Genomic DNA, 16,356 nt, shown 5'->3' with positions numbered 1-16,356 from the left:
TATAAAGAAAAGAAAAGACAAACGCCTCCAAACATAATAATTGGCTTAAAGTGTAGTTAAGTAACAAATGAAATCCAGAAAATCGTTCAGGAAGGAAACACCAAAAGTGAAACAGAAAAATAATAATAGTGAACAAAAACAAAAAAAAACAAATGTTCAAATCGTTGGAAAAATGCTGAACATAACAGTAGTGCCAAGAGGAGAAGAAGGTGGACAGACGACACCTAACACTTTGTGTATGTGTGTGTGTTTGTTGTGTCATCGTCCAGCCATATACAACTTAATCTGGTATAAATAGCGCTTATACAAATAATTAAGTGATTTTTTGTTTTTCCTTTTTTTTTGTTTTGTTTGCTATTGCTGTTCCTTTTTTCTTTCGTTATCATTCATAATTTAGCTATACTACTAAATATAAATTTGTTGTCTTATTTCCAACTTATTGTTTTGCTGTTGCAGTTTTGTTTTTGTTATATTTTTTGCTTGTGATTTCGTATTTGGTTGTTCTCTGCTCACTCTCTCTTGCTCTCTCACTAGTTCTCTCTCTTTCTCTCTCTCTCTGTCGTTCGATTCGAAACGATGCGTCTCCATCTCCTCCCTTGCGCTCTCCACTCGTCCACTCCATTCGTCGTGAATCCATCCATCCATTCGTCCATCACAATTTGATAATGACTCATTGCATTCTCGTGTGTTTTGTGTGTGTGTGTGTGAGTGTATTAGATGCTACTTTCGCTACAAAATTTGTTTTCGCTGCTTCTCTATGCTCGTGTTATTGTTGTTTTTCTCATATAATAATTTGTTGTTCTTATTGTTGTTGTTTCTTTTGCTTTTGCTACATTTGCTGAACTTGTTAGATCGCCTGCACCTGATGCAGAAATGCAGACGACACCAATAATTCCAATCCAACCATCCAATTGTCCAACGTCCCAACCCCCATCCACACAATGCGATCATCTTAAGCTTACTTCTTCTTCGTCATGTTGACGAGCATGTCGGTGGAGAAGGACTTGGGACGCTCGATGGGCAGGCCCAAAGCACGATCCCACACCAGGGAGGCAAGAACACCAAGAGCACGCGACACACCGAACAGGACAGTGTAGTAGTTCATCTCCTTCATGCCGTAGTATTGCAGCAGGACACCGGAGTGGGCATCTACATTGGGCCAGGGGTTCTTCACCTTGCCGGTTTCAGTTAGGATTGGGGGCACCACCTTGTAGATCTTCGAGACCAACTGGAAGAGCTCATCGTCGGGCAGATGCTTGAGGGCAAACTCACGTTGGCAGGTATAGCGAGGATCGGTCTTGCGCAGCACAGCGTGTCCATAACCGGGCACAACCTGTAAAGCAGAGGAATGACGCAAATAAGTGAGACATTAGCGAGAGTTACGTAAGAGGGGAACTTTCAACAATTTAGAGCACTCATCGATAAGTTTAGTCAAGATCCAAACCAGTGCTTATCGAAGAAACGAACCAGAGATAAGATAATTATTCTACTTATAACGCACCTGTCCGGACTTGAGTGTCTTCCAGATGTATTCCTTCAGCTGCTCCTCCGATGGATTGTTGCCAGCCTCGCGCTGCAATTTGCGCAACCAGACGAGCACCTCCTGGTTGGCCAGACCGTGCAATGGACCAGCCAAACCGTTCATGCCGGCGGCAAACGAAAGGTAAGGATCACTGAGAGCCGATCCAACCAAGTGCACGGTGTGAGCGGAGACATTGCCACCCTCGTGATCACTGTGAATGGTCAGATAGAGGCGCATCAGTTCGGTGAATTCGGGACTGTCGTAGCCCAGCATCTTCACGAAATTGGCGGACCAATCCAGGTTCGAGTCAATCGAACGGGAGCCCTTGCCGCCGCGATAGGTGTTGCAATAGATGGTGGCCGCAACCACTGGCAGTTTGGCAATCAAATCCATGCTGTCCTCGTACACGTATTCCCAGTACTTGGACTTGTGCACACCCTCTGAGTAGGCTTTGGCGAATTTGCTGTCATGATTGAGAGCGGTGACGGCGGCAGCGAACTGCGACATTGGATGCAATGTGGTTGGCATGTTGTTCAGCATGGTGACCACATGCTGGGGCAGGGCAGCACGATCGGCCCACTCCTGGGAGAGCTGTTGCACCTGGGCCTTGGTGGGCACCTCACCGGTGAGCAGCAGCCAGAAAAGACCCTCAGGCAGTGGCTCGGTGCCACCGTTGGCGGCGGGCAACACCTTCTGGCACTCGGGAATGGAGAGGCCACGGAAGCGAATACCCTCGTCGGCGTCCAGCACAGAGGTCTCGGTCACCAGGGCCCTGATGCCGCGCATGCCACCGTACATCATGTCGATGGTGGTTTCGCCCATCTTTGTGGCACCGAACTCCTTGCGGAAGGCCTTCACGCGCTCCTGCTCCTGAGGAATCTTGGCGGAGAGCACATCGCGCAGACTGGCGCCATCCGAAGACAATTGGCGCACATAGTTCACGAGTGGCACCTTCTGCAAAAATAAAGAGAAACAGAAATTTTTAATTTTAATCAAATTTTCAAATATGTATGTATTTAGATTCATTCATTTAAAAATAACCCATTTCTTAGCAAAGACACGAACCGGTTGTAGCTGTCACACAGAATTAAACCATTGCTTAGCAAAGACACGAACCGGTTGTAGCTGTCACACTGATTGATGATGAACAGCTGTGCTGCTCAGGATATGCATTATTAATTTACGATTATCGATTGTCGAGAAAGAGAAACAGCTGAGAGAGCTGAGGACGACGGCAATCGACTGTCATTGAGCTGCACTTCAAATCGCAATCAAAGCGTAAAATTACGCTCAATTCACACAAGCTGTTGATAAGCAGCGCCAGACACACACCACACATTTGCTGATAAGAAGGCAAAGCCGCCCGTTTTTTTCTTGTTTTTTGCATTTGCAGCCTCCACCTCGGCCTCGTGTTCTACACCAACAAAAACATTCAGCGCACTCGACGTGAGTCAGAGCTTTGAGCAGACATTAACCCAGGCAGGCAAGCAACAGCAAGTGTGTACACATTGCATTTGTTATTGTTATTGTAGTTGTAGTTGTTGTTGTTGCATCATTTTATTCCACGCGCAAAACAAAAAAAAAACGCACACACACAAGTTAAGCGAAACAAAAACAACGCGCCATACGCAAAAGTTCAACGCAAAATTTGACCGTTGCTAGCAAGAAGAAGCAGCAGCAGCTTCGTCAGCAAACCGGTTAAGACTAGTTTTTTCTTTCTTTTTATGATCAGATCGGAACAATCGTCGTTGTGTCCCCATAATGAGACACGCTTAAATCGACGACGTAGGGAAAATTTTTATTGTTGCTGTTGCTACGCGTGGCGTTTTTTTATTATTATTATTTTTTGCGCGCGCTAGACGCTGCTACTGAACGAAATGGAAATGAAAACGGAATCCAAGCTCAAGCTTAAAGTACAATTTTTGCCATTTGATTGACAAGACAGACACAGACAAGACATCGCATCGTTCGTTGTATGTATGTATGTTTGTTGTTTGTTTCTCGTTGCAACTTGTTCATACCCTGTGAGCATGCATTAGAAAGCTGGCATCTATGAGTTTAGACACGCTTAACTCGCATAGTTGTCAGCTTCGGAATGCATGCATTAGAGGGCTCACGTTATTAGCGTGCAGGGTATATGCAAGTCAATCAACTTGTATGCTATCAGTTTTACTTGTTGGTTTTTTTTTTTTTTGCTCGGCTAGTGGGTCAGGCAAATTCAATTAACCATGTGAACTTGTGGCGCGGCGCCGCCAAGCGACAAGCAAATAGAATTGCATGCCAGTTTTGTTGTCAGCTTATATTGTTGCTCCTTTTCCACACACAAACTCACACACACACACACAGAATCAAAGTTTCTACGCACACTAAGCAAACCGGTTTACTCAACCGGCCCCAAAAAAAAAGGAATGCCGTTTCATTGATAAAACGAAAAAAAAACAAACATTTTACGCATCGTTTATCGATTGTGATGTGAAGAGTTGGTCGCTGACGTTTGACAGCTGATTGCTACGTCACTAACACCCACACACACACACATACACTAATTGATGGTATGCAAATTAATTGCGAATAGCATAAATCTTGGCGCAGTTTTATTAAACACGTCAGCATGCAATCATAAAAAATGCTGCACTACTTAGACAATCAAGCAAGAGAGACAGCGAGAGAGAGAGAGAAAACGTCATCAACAGCCGCTAGGCCGCCAGACTGTGTGTAACTAGATATCGATTCATTTTGTTTGTTATGACAAAAGCTTAATGACATGACCATTGCAATCGGAGACATTTTCTCTCCACATACATGCATGCAAATGTGTGTGTGTGCATGTGTGTGAGTGTTTGCGGCTGCGTCTGCGGCTGACAAATGTATCAAACGGCATTTTGTCAGGTGGCTATTAAACCACAACAGCAGGCAGTGCAACAGAGACAGAACGATATTGACGTCTATACAGGCGACGATGATGCCCCTTAAGCGGTTTCGCGGTTCTCTTCTTCTGCTGCTTCTGCTAATTGAGCTGTCGTTTGTCAGAGACACACGTTGCGATTAATGATGCGAGAGAGTGAGCGAGAGAGAGAGAGAGAGAGAGTATATGAGTGGGACAATGCTTGCATTGCATAACAATAGCCCCAACGGTTGAGGAACTGTTGCTTTGTCTCATTATCTTATCGCACGTTCTTATAAATAAAATACACTTAATATTTGCGTATGCATGTTGTTGTTGTTGTTGTTGCTGTTCGCAATTTTCAAAAAAGAAAAAGTCATGAACATAATCTGATTAGTTTCACGGGCGACAGACATAGTGTAGAAAGAGGGGGGGAAGGCAGGGCGAGGGAACGGAACAGCTGATAACGCCATTGAAATTTGAAGGTCCCCACAATGGTCTCACGCGCGACCAACTTATCGCCAATTATCGCATAACCATATACTATATATATATATATATATACATATTCTATATATATAATACTACATATATAGTATAGAAACATATAATTTATGATTGAGGAAATCGCAGTCGCGTGTTTCCAGCATAATATTAAAAGATAGCGCGTCGCATTCGATCTTTTGCCTTACATAATAAGAATCATCAGACAATCTCTTTATTTCTTCTCTCTCTCTCTGTCTCTATCGTTTTCTATCTAAAAATTACACGTATTTTTGTGTTTTATTACAATCTCTAAATATAAAAAAACGCTTTGCAACCTCGAAATAATCTCCGTGAGTTTTGGCATCAAGGTGAACACGACAAAACAGCAAAGTTGCATATTATATTGCTCAAGTCTCAAGTATTGCCACTTATCGGTCAATAGAACACGCGAGAGAGCGAGACAGCTAGAGGGGAAGGGGGCGGAAGGAGAGGAGTGGACTATAGCACACTTGATCCGTAGTAACGACGCTCTTAATAATTATCGAATCAAGGTTCACACAATTCAACGCTCATCGTTTGCGTGACTATTTCAATTGTTCCTTATTATTATTATTATTGGTTGTAATTGTTTAATACGACGTTTAACGGATATAATTGCAATCTGGCTATATTAATTCTCTAAACTCATTCATATTTTAATTTTTTATCAAGTATGGCCGCCACCCGGAGGGAATTACCCCAAAGCGTCAGATAAAAACGATTTAATTAAATTTTTATGCGCAATCGTCGTTGCTATTTGTCCTTCCCCCTTTCTTTATCGTTGCGCGTAAAATACTAATAAAAAAAAATAACTTAAAAAAATTAGACGCCGTCTAAAAGTAAATACGTAAAATGACGTAACCCCTTCCCCGGTTAGTGTTCAGATCGTTAATTACAAATGCGCGCTAATCAGTAAAAAAAAAAATGAAGAGAACAAAAAAATACTTTTGTGTCGAAGTCTCTTTCGAATAGCGAGCAAGACTCGCTCTCTCGCTTTAGAATTCTCAGTATTCTGACTCAGAATCCCATCATCATCAACATCAGCTGAAGGCGGGGGGAAATCACACGACGGGACGAAGACAAACGGTTCAATGAAACAGTGTCAAGTGTTTCCGACAACTGGTTTTCGTTGTCGTTATTGTGTTTGATGCGGCTGATCTCAATCACAATCAAGCGCAAAAACAGTTGCTAATAACTATAAGTTTGCAATCTCTCAATCATCAATCAGTCAATCGTAGCATTAGTGATTTAAAAACAAATAAAAGTTATTGCTTCACATTTATATACTTTGCAATCTCTCAATCATCAATCAGTCAAACGCAGTATTAGCGATTTAAAAACAAATAAAAGTTGTTGCTTCACATTTATATTAAGCTTAATACTGCTGATCTCAATCATAGTCAAGCGGAAAAACAGTTGCTAATAACTATAACTTTGCAATCTCTCAATCATCAATCAGTCAATCGTAGCATTAGCGATTTAAAAACAAATAAAAGTTGTTCCTTCACATTTATATTAAGCTTAATACTGCTGATCTTAATCATAGTCAAGCGGAAAAACAGTTGCCAATCACATTTTTAAGCTATCAATCATCAATCAGTCTAAAACAGTTGCCAATCACTTTAATCTCTCAATCAGTCAATTGTAGCATTAGCGATTTAAAAAACAAATAAAAGTTATTGCTTTACAAAATTGAAAAATCTAAATAACAGTTTAAACAATAAATCAAAGTAAATAAAAAATGAAAACCAAGTAAATATTTTTAAGTTAAGTTATTTAAATAACTTACAGCAAATAAAAATTTATTGTTCGTAAATATTGCAAATATTGTTTGTAAATATGTATTATTTGTTTTGTTTCCAACTCTCCAACAATTCATAACAAAACAAACAAAAATTTTTATCATTAATCTTTGAATTTATTACGTTGCCAATCATGATCAATCGATCAATTGTATACGCATCAATCATGCGAGCTTTTCGCTCTCACATATCTAAGCTAATTAGCCACGTATATATTTTTTTTTTGTTTTGCAACATTTTTTTCTGTTATGCATTTCTAGGCTGTTGTTTGTTGTCGTCGTCGTCTTCATTAGCAAGGCAAGCTATGTAAATATTTGAACTGCGTGTGTTGTGTGTTGAGGGATCATAAATATTGTGCGACTTATATTGAAAGGGGTTTATCGAGAGCCCCCACCTCCCTAATTAAATTAGCACTTTACGCTCGAGCGTTGAAGTTTTTTGTTGTGGGGAGGTTCTACAGGGGGGAAGGTTCTATTTTCGCATTATTTAATTTTTCTATTTCCTTTTGCTATCAGCAGCTCTCTCAGTTCGTTCGTTGCCTTTTTTTTGTATTTCGATTTCAATCTCTCGATCATGTGCCCCGTACAACAAATTTGTCATGCTTATCAGTTAAGCCCTCATACTATATAGTAGCGAATCGCCACTTGCGACAAAAATGTAAATGTCTCTATAATTTTCAATTGACACAAAGACACACAGAGAAAGAGAGAGAGAGAGAGAGTGAGAAAGAGATTGTAGTTTAAATGAGTGAGAATTTCTCAAAAATGTGTTGCATCACATGATCATTAAAATCTTGCAACAATTTATGTGTGGTGGCGCCTTATCACAGGCTTTATCTTGACACTTTTAAAGTTTCCATGACGGCATTATTTCACCAGGTTGCGTTCTTATCATTATCAACTACCATTACCCAGCACATAAACGTGCGGAATTTTGAACGAACCCCTCATAATAATAATCGCATAAGTGGGGGCGAGGCAACGAGAACGCGAACGAGATATTATTCAAAACGACAAAAAATATGGTGCATATATAAATTGTTGCTGCTACTTGAGAGATTGGCACGAGCTTCACACCACTCCACTAATCTAATGATTAGAAAGGCGAACCCATAAATTAAATGCCAATGCAATAATACGTGGCCCCATACACACACACACACATATACACATATGTAGAGTTAAGAGGCATATAATGCTTATACGGCACAATCGATAATGGTCAAATTTAAGATTCGATAACAACAAAAATTAATCGCAATCGTCTTAAAGCAAAAAAGAGATGAGCTCTTCTCGTCGTTGTTATGCAATCGTTTTCGTTTGATCAGCTGTTTTGCACATTCGCTCTCATTCACCCACCCCCACACACACACACAAACACACACATGCATGCCAGCGTTGTTGTTGCCAAAAGGGCAGACAGACAATACGCTGATGTGCGTCCCGTTTTAATGGGCGAGCGAAACTTTTACGTAAGCATTGGTCACGTATCGTGACGTATTAGCGGCGGGGCGATAAAAAATTTCGCGTGTGTGTTATTAAGTTTGGTTGAACGTCAAAAGGCTTTGCGTGCGCTACTGTTTTGTTGTTCGGTATATTTAGTTGGCATTTCACATACACACACACATACACATATTGCACTCGAGACCGGAAGAGAGAATGCATAAAATATCGAACAAGCCCTTTTATCAAAATTTGCCCTCTTACGATATTTTTAGCAAGAGAGAGAGAGAGAGAGAGAGAGCGAGAGTGTATCGTAACAAATCAGTGAAGGACGTTTGTCGCCGTCTGTGGTGGCTGCGCGTTTTGGCGCCATGCCAAATGTACCACAATAATAATAATAACAACAAGAACAACATAAGCGTATGCATAACATTTTCAAATAGATTATTTAACTTTATAGTATTACGCATCGAAAATCTGTTTGCGTCACATTCACGCTCTCTCTCTCTCTCTCCGTCTCTTTGGGCTCTCTGCACGCAGTCGCTCTCGCGTCATATGACGACGAAAATGCCGCTTCAAAAGGAGGCTCGTCCTGTAAGCCGCCATACATGTGGGCGTGTGTGTGTGTCTATTGATTTATCGATTAACATTTTGCAAAGTGCCTTTGCACCGATTGTTTTTTTTTTTTGCCAAGTTACATAACACAGGCACATACACTAAGCATATACTTGGTATGCATGTGTGTGTATACGTGGCATTTTCTTAGCATTGCCGGGTGGGCGGCAGCGGGCTATTTGCTTTGCTTGCTTTAAGGTCATTCGACGGACAATCTTTGCAACAGCACAACAACAAAAGATGCAACAACACTTTTGGCCAGCAGCATCAGCAGCAACAACAACACGTGACGCGCTTCTTTTTTTTTTGTAAGTGAAACAAAATGCGCGCGATAGAGAGAGCACAATAAACGGCTTGCTGTGTATATTTTACCTGTGCGTTCTCTCTCGCGCTCAAACAATTGCGCTCTCTTAAGCGTGCTCTCTCTTGCTCTCCGTGAGAGCATCGTAGTAGACTCGTAGTAGTTTTGTTGTTGTAAGATTACAAGAATTAAAAAGACCGCGTGGTATTTTGTTGTAAGCGAAATGGACAACAAAAACAACAACTGTCGAATGGAAGTTATGCAAATGACATTTTGAAGCAGATGCACAGCCCAAAAGTTGGAAGTTCATTAAACTCTTCTTGTCGCAAAGCCAAAAAAGAAAAAATGGAAAAAGAAGAAAAAACTAAAACGTTGATGTTGCTTTTCTGCGTCTGCGTCTTCTATATGAGATTTTTATTTTTATAAAGATTCGCTATTTTGAGGCAAAGTGAAAAATGTTGCGCCCCGATTATGTAATCACGAGAAAATTAGCACATAGCGCAAATGTTACCAAAAAAAGATACAAACACACATATATGTATTTGTGTATGTATTTTGTGTGTGTGTGTAATGCTTTGTGTATGTATTTGTTCTCAACAGGATTTTACTTTACACTTATCACAACACATAATTCAAAAAAAAAAAAGAAACAAAAATTAATTCATCATTTGCGCTGTTTTTTTTTTAATCGCAAGCACATGGCTGTTTTTTTTTGGCGTGACGTTGCCCTTGCTAACACTAATACACACACATTAAACACGTACTTAGCAAAGAGAGAGAGAGAGAGATGTATGTGTGTGTGTGTGTTGGCAAGCCACGCTTGGTTTTGCCTTGAGGATCCTTTTGCAATAACAACAACTACACTTTTGGGCGCAATTTTCGGACTGTCCCACTCTCTCACTATTAACAAAAAGGCTCGCATTTTATACAATAGTGGCACCACCAAAAAATAAAAAGTAAGGGAAAGGAAAGCGTAAATAAGTTAACTCACCTGTGCTTCGGCAATTTTACGTGCAGAAATGCGATAGAACGACATGATTTATGTTAATTTCGGCTAAATGATTTTGCGCTCGAGATCAACACAAAACTGAGTTTGGAAACACACTAAACACACGTACACACACAGAAAAAAATTGCTTTCCCCAATGGATTTTTTTGTTGGAAATGTTCTTTTTCTTGTGGCGTTTTTTCTGTCGTTTTTGGCGAGCGAAAAACTGTTTCCTACTCTCCCTTCTTTTACGGCAGCTGCGCGGCAACTGAAACTGAATGTTAAAATATTATTCGAATTCGAATGGTTGGGTTGGTTGGTTTGGTTTTGGCATTCAATTTGTGCCCACCACCGATTGTTGTCGCTGCCAATTTATCGATAGTTCTCCCACACAAACCGCGATAAGAAACTGCAACTCAAGACAAACAACTATGAATAAATTGCTAAAGCGGAATGCTTAGTTTAGCTACAATTTAATACTGCTGACGCATCTAAACGCAATAAGTCTGCAAATTCTGATTTCATAAATAAATAATATGCCGCTTATCGATAACGTTATAAATACTAAGCCGATTAAAAACTACTGCCACCTACGCAGAAAACAGCTGATTCCAGCTGCTTTGCATTTTTTGCCGCGCATTGGTAATTTTTAAATAAATAATATTAAATATTAGCTCACCTGTATTAAATTTGCATCTTCAACGTTTGATTGTTCCTCTATAGTAACTGCGAGCTCTGCAGCGTTCGCACTTATCTTAATCTCTTTAAGTAAATTACCACAGGCTACCGAATCCTTAAAATTGTTGTTACGACTAGTAAATAATGTACGCACATGTGATTGAGCCAGGAATTTATTTAATAAAGCCATTTTTTGTGTAGATGATGTATCGGCTTTGAATTGTAATAATAAAAAGGAAAAAATATGTTCGATACTGGTTAATGTTCTTTTTTCCAAATAAAATTGGTTGCTTTACAATGCCTACTGTCAGCTGTTCAAGCTGCCAGATTTTCTAATTACTTGGCAATTGCACTTGCAGTATGTTAGTATTTTATATGTGACAACTTAGCAAAATGCTATTATGAGTACATGAATTACGAAATTAACAATAAATAATAGCAAACGACGTAGTTGGCATTGCATTACGGTTAAATCCATACATATACAATTAATATATTGTGCATTGCTATTTGGTATTTTTTTAGTTTATCAACTTTGGCCACACTGCGCGCTGTGTGTTATGCAAAAGTCGTCGTGAATTTTTGACTGGCAAATTTCCTCAATTTTCTCGATAATAACAAAGCGTAAGTATCAAAATGCAAATGTTCCAAACGTAAACATTACTTATTAATGCTATTGCAGCAGCCAAGATGGCGACGGCCGTGCCGCATGTGCCCCCTAAACAGGATTTACCACCACCCGGTGGCTACAAGAAGATTCCCTTTGCTCGTGTGCCACCCAAAAGTTACTTCACTGGTAAATCGATCCAAAGCAAGCTATAATCCTTATTTAACCAAGTGTTTTTTTGATTTGTAGGCTTTTCCATGATTGGCACCTATCTGGTGGCCACCATTGGCGGCTTGGGCATCTATTATTTGACAGCCAAAAAGGTGAAACGCGATGAGATTGAAATGCGTTCGGCCGAAAATGTGATTTTCCCGCTGCTGATTGCAGAGCGTGATCGCGAATTTTTGCGTCAATTGCGTCGCAATCGTGACGAGGAAGCCGACCTCATGAAGAACGTCCCCGGCTGGGAGGTAAAAACATCTCAATATTATTGAATTTCATAAAAATATCTAATGATATGTTTATGTTTTCCATAGGTGGGCACCTGGTATGGTGAGCCAGTGTACAAGACGCTGCCTGAAGATACTTTGGTATCGCCCCATTTCCGGGAGTTCTATGCACATGCCGACTGGAAATCGACAGCAAAGCGAGCCAATTTGAAGCTCTGGTCGTAAACGAAACAACTTTGGATTAGTTAATGCACCAACTATCAAAAAGAAAACTACATTTTTTTGTTAATATAGAATTCGCCTTAAGCTCGCTCATTGTTGTTGATCATTAAAGCAAAATTGATTAATACCGAGTGGAAAATGAAAAACAATAACAAGAAAATTGTCTTCTGGTCACATTATATATTTATTCTATTTGCATGTGCTTGGCAACGCCACGTTCAAAATTATGTGGTTGGCAATGTGTTGCGTTCTCTTTCACTCGCTCAGCTTGGCAACGCCAGCGTCGCAAAAATGGTTGGCAACAAAGCTCAGCCAAAAAGGATCACTCGCCTATGGCGTTGCCACTGTACCACATTTCTAACTGTTAGTTGCGCAGTTATTTTTGGCGGTTTTACAAGTGCAAGTGCAAGTGCAGCGTTTGAAAATTGTTTAATTGCAAAATAATCGCTGGTTGTTTTTTTTGCTTTTTTGTTTAAGTGTTCGTTTTTATTGAATTCAATCAACATCAATGAATGCATTTGTTAGCATTGTTGTATTTAGAGATTAGCGGCTATTATAATAAAAGTTTTTTTTTTTCGTGTGTGTGTGTTGGAGTTTGGTGTTTGTATTGGAAAATGTAAGTATACATTTCATACATTGAAATTAAAAAGTACGTAAACTATACATTAGAGACTGAGAGACTTATGCGCCATTTTGTTTTGTCGTTTGATGTTTTGTATTATATTGGGTTTTGTTTTTTGCCTTGATGTTGTTTTTGTAGTTTGATGTCTCGATCGAATTGCGATAACAAATTCTTATAATTATGATTACATATTTAAAAAAAAATAATTGATTGGTTTCATCTGCGGCTGCGGCTGCAGCTACCGCATCTTCTTCTTCGCTGGCAGCTGCGCATGTGTGTGTGTGTGTGTGTGTGTGTTGGGTTCCTTTTTGTATATTGTTGTTGGTTTTTCGTTTAGCAGCGTGCTTTTAAGTTCCACAAATGCAAGCTGCATTCCTTTTTTGCGTTGTTGTTTTTTTTGCCTTGCGCTTTGGATTCAACAAAAGCAGCTAGCATTTAGGTTCCACATCAAAGACGATTCGCTCTCCTTTGGATGCCAAACCATAAAAGACAGCTCGCATTTAAGTTCCACAAGCGCAGTTTACATGAATGTTCCTCAATGTGTGTGTGTGTGTGTATAAAATGAAAATTGTTTTGTTGGTTTTGTGTGGTTTTTCTTTACAGTTCTAAGAGCTATAATATTTAGCTAAAACAAGGGCGTGTGTGTGTGTGTGTTCATGTGTGTTTGTGTTTTTGTTGGTATTGGGGGGCGTGGCAGCCTCTTGGGCTGCTGCTGCTGATAGTGTGGCGCCTCCTACAGCTCTTCTAGCTTCTCCTCCAGCTCCTCCTGTTTAATAACAACGTAACGCATTGGCGGTGACTCTTCCTCTTCCTCTTCTTCATTCTGCTCTTCCTCCTCCTCCTCCTGTTCGTCATCGTGTTGTTTGCTCCTTGCCTTGCGACGTCGCCGCCAGCTGCCATCACGTTGCTGCCACCTCTACTTCATGTCGCGACGCCGCTTAATGCTGCCATCACAGGTTGGCAAATGACGTTGCAGGAAACCCTCGAAGACAAACTTGCGACCGCAACGCTCGCAGCTAAATTCACGCTTCTCCTCCACCTGCTGTTTGTGCTGACGCAACGCCTCCGCATTTGAATATTTGTCGCGACACGCATCGCAGGCATAGCGACGCTTCACCTGCCCCACATCGAAGACAACCGTAAAGTTCTGCGCACAGAACGAGCATGTAAACTCCTTGACGACAACCTTTTTGCCACCGTGTTGGGCGGCCAATGCTTCCGCCTCGGCCTCAAGTTTATCCTGATGCTTGTGCGAATCCATGTGTGTATTGTATTTGGATTCATCGACGAATTTGCGATAACAGCGTGTGCAACGGAACGGCTGTTCGCCCGTATGTCGCATCATATGCTCCTTAAGGTATGCCACCGAATTAAAGATTTTGCTGCACACCTTGCATTTGCGATCCTCTGCGGAGACTTCGTTGCGTTGCCGCAGACAGGCGCGCATATGGAGCTTTAATGAGCCGGCGGCGCTATAGCAATTGCCACAATTGGGGCAATAGAAGGTTTTGTTGCGCGACGATTGCGAATCGGAGTCGGGACTGTGATCGATGGTGCCCTCGTACACAATCGAACCCAATTCATCATCATCCTCATCGCCATCGGCATCCTCATCGTCCACATCATCGACTTCGCCCTCCTCGACACCGACATTATCGCCGCCGTCATCCACATCCTCGTCGTCCACATCGTCATCGAGTTCATCGTGTTCGACATCGTCGACATCATGAACAACATGTTGCTGCTGCATATTGGGCACAATGTGTAGAATGGTGTGTGTGCCGTCACCTTGTTCAATGGTCTCCACCTCTTCGACGGTGCTGTTCTCCACCAGCTGTTGCAAGGTCACCGCATGCCCATGCTCATCGATAATCACTTCTTGGGCATTGGTCACAACGCCATCGACATCGTCGTCCACATCATCGATCTCCTCGTCATCGACATCGCCCTCATCGACTTCGTCGTCGTTGGTGGCATAGGCATAAGTGTATAGTTCTGTGGCGCCAGTTTCGTCTTCCACATCGGCGACCACATCTGCCACAACATCGTGTTGCTGCTGCTGCTGTTGTTGTTGTTGTTGTTGTATGATAATTTCCTCTTTGCTCGTTGGCGTTGTGTATTTCATGCGTTTCGAGTTCATGATTGTTGTGTGTGTTTGTGTGTGTGTTTTTGTTATGGCTGCGCGCAAAAACAAATTATATGCTAATAATATTGTTGTTGTTGTTGTGTTTTGTTAAGCGGCGTGGCGTCGCTTCGTCGTTGTCAGCGCCTCAACAACACAAAAACTTAAAAGAAAAATTCCAGCAAAAAAAAATTTGCTTGTTGTTGTTGGTGGATTTTTTTCTTTTTTTTTGCTTCCGGTTTTGCCAGGCTGCAAACATGAAAAAAAATGTTTTCGTTATTTTGGTTTTAGTTTTGTGTTGTGCCGCAAAACAAATTGTGTGGGGAGCTGGTCGTCTTACATTTGGCGCGTTGCAATTTTTCTTACAATAGTCAACACTCTTTTTTGTGGGCACCCGACGTCTTTCTTGCCACCAAGTTTTTTTTATTCTTTCCACTTCACACAATATCACACAATTTTCGTCGATTGTGGCAACATCGGCGATTAATGGTCACACTGGCCGTACAGCACACAGAAAATGCTGCGTAGTCTTTTTGACTTTCTGGTATATTTGTGAAATAACGTGAAGTTGGCTGCATTACACAAATGCCATGCCTACGTCATATATGCGCCGCTTACGTCACTCTCTGATCAATTACGTTGGTATACTAAACATATGAATCAATATTTTTTATCAAAACAAATGATATGCATTTTTTCTATATATGCCATTTAGCCACGAAAATATGCATCTGATTATTATTTGCAGTGGTTATGGCTGGTGACAGGGTGGCAGCGCTGCCGACTATCGGCCGTTTTGTCGGGCACAACAGTTGTGCAGCTGTTGAGCGGGATGCGCGCGTTTCTTGAAATGCCGTACTGATGCAGAATTTGTAGGTTATTGTTAGCTCCATCGTTCTGCAGAGCACAACAGTTGTGTAGCTGTTGAGAACACTGCGCGCGTTGTTTGAAATTAAGTTAGACATCATTTGAAGATGTTTAATTTTATTAGTTGCAAATTAAGATATTTGTTTTGGCGCACAGAAGATAGTTTTAATGACACACATGAATACAACATTTTGCTGTTATATAGCCGCTTTTTGGTTTCGCTACACATTTTTGTCACGTTGCCAAGTAATTTGGGTGGAAAATGTATTATCGGCTTTTAAGCCAATTCGTGTGCACTTATAAAATGCATTAATTATATATGCCTTACAGCTATTTTAAGTAATGCCATTTCAATTAAAATATATATAGAGCAAACTGTGGCGTGTTGCAATACTCACTCATTTTCATAATATTACTGCATTTTGAATTTTCCATATTTATATTTTATTTTCATATTGGCCCAAATCATGGCACATCTGCTGGTTACAATTATAGGCATTTTTGTGTGTTTTGTTTATACAGCACTCCTACATTAATTAACAAGCGGCGTGTTTTTTTTCCTCCTCGACCTTGAACCACTTACAAGGCGATCGTCGTGAACACATACAAACAAAACATAGATAAGTCAGCTTTCGGTCAAAACTTGCAAATATTTCCACTAACGTTCGCACATTGTTGCACTCGAGAGCGATAATTTATTGCAAGAGGAA

The 16,356-nt window shown here is 40.8% G+C and overlaps 3 protein-coding genes across 5 annotated transcripts; 1 reads left to right on the top strand and 2 right to left on the bottom strand.

The window, feature by feature from the left end:
* Positions 1-286: 286 nt before the first annotated feature.
* Positions 287-10,962, bottom strand: LOC132796000 (probable citrate synthase, mitochondrial). Of its 2 annotated transcripts, none has more exons than XM_060807005.1 (3): positions 10,759-10,962; positions 1,502-2,476; positions 287-1,333 (listed from the first exon to the last, which is right to left on the bottom strand). In XM_060807005.1, the coding sequence occupies exons 1-3, from the start codon at positions 10,945-10,947 to the stop codon at positions 959-961; spliced, it is 1,539 nt and encodes a 512-aa protein (XP_060662988.1). In that variant the 5' UTR covers positions 10,948-10,962; the 3' UTR covers positions 287-958. The 2 variants fall into 2 exon arrangements, with proteins under 2 accessions (XP_060662988.1, XP_060662989.1); XM_060807006.1 differs by lacking the exon at positions 10,759-10,962 and adding an exon at positions 10,083-10,360.
* Positions 10,963-11,225: 263 nt separating this feature from the next.
* LOC132796007 (NADH dehydrogenase [ubiquinone] 1 alpha subcomplex subunit 13) lies at positions 11,226-12,166 on the top strand. Of its 2 annotated transcripts, none has more exons than XM_060807016.1 (4): positions 11,226-11,381; positions 11,440-11,553; positions 11,614-11,834; positions 11,901-12,166. In XM_060807016.1, the coding sequence occupies exons 2-4, from the start codon at positions 11,448-11,450 to the stop codon at positions 12,036-12,038; spliced, it is 465 nt and encodes a 154-aa protein (XP_060662999.1). In that variant the 5' UTR covers positions 11,226-11,381; positions 11,440-11,447; the 3' UTR covers positions 12,039-12,166. The 2 variants fall into 2 exon arrangements, with proteins under 2 accessions (XP_060662999.1, XP_060663000.1); XM_060807017.1 differs by having other exon boundaries at positions 11,264-11,381; positions 11,443-11,553.
* Positions 12,167-12,489: 323 nt separating this feature from the next.
* On the bottom strand, positions 12,490-15,281 carry LOC132796002 (zinc finger E-box-binding homeobox 1). Its single transcript, XM_060807007.1, has 2 exons — positions 15,120-15,281; positions 12,490-15,028 (listed from the first exon to the last, which is right to left on the bottom strand). The coding sequence occupies exon 2, from the start codon at positions 14,795-14,797 to the stop codon at positions 13,574-13,576; it is 1,224 nt and encodes a 407-aa protein (XP_060662990.1). The 5' UTR covers positions 14,798-15,028; positions 15,120-15,281; the 3' UTR covers positions 12,490-13,573.
* Between the last annotated feature and the right edge of the window lie 1,075 nt (positions 15,282-16,356).

This window comes from Drosophila nasuta, chromosome X, assembly GCF_023558535.2.
Source record: "Drosophila nasuta strain 15112-1781.00 chromosome X, ASM2355853v1, whole genome shotgun sequence".
NCBI lineage: Eukaryota > Metazoa > Arthropoda > Insecta > Diptera > Drosophilidae > Drosophila > Drosophila nasuta.
This window is presented reverse-complemented; position numbering and strand designations above follow the sequence as displayed.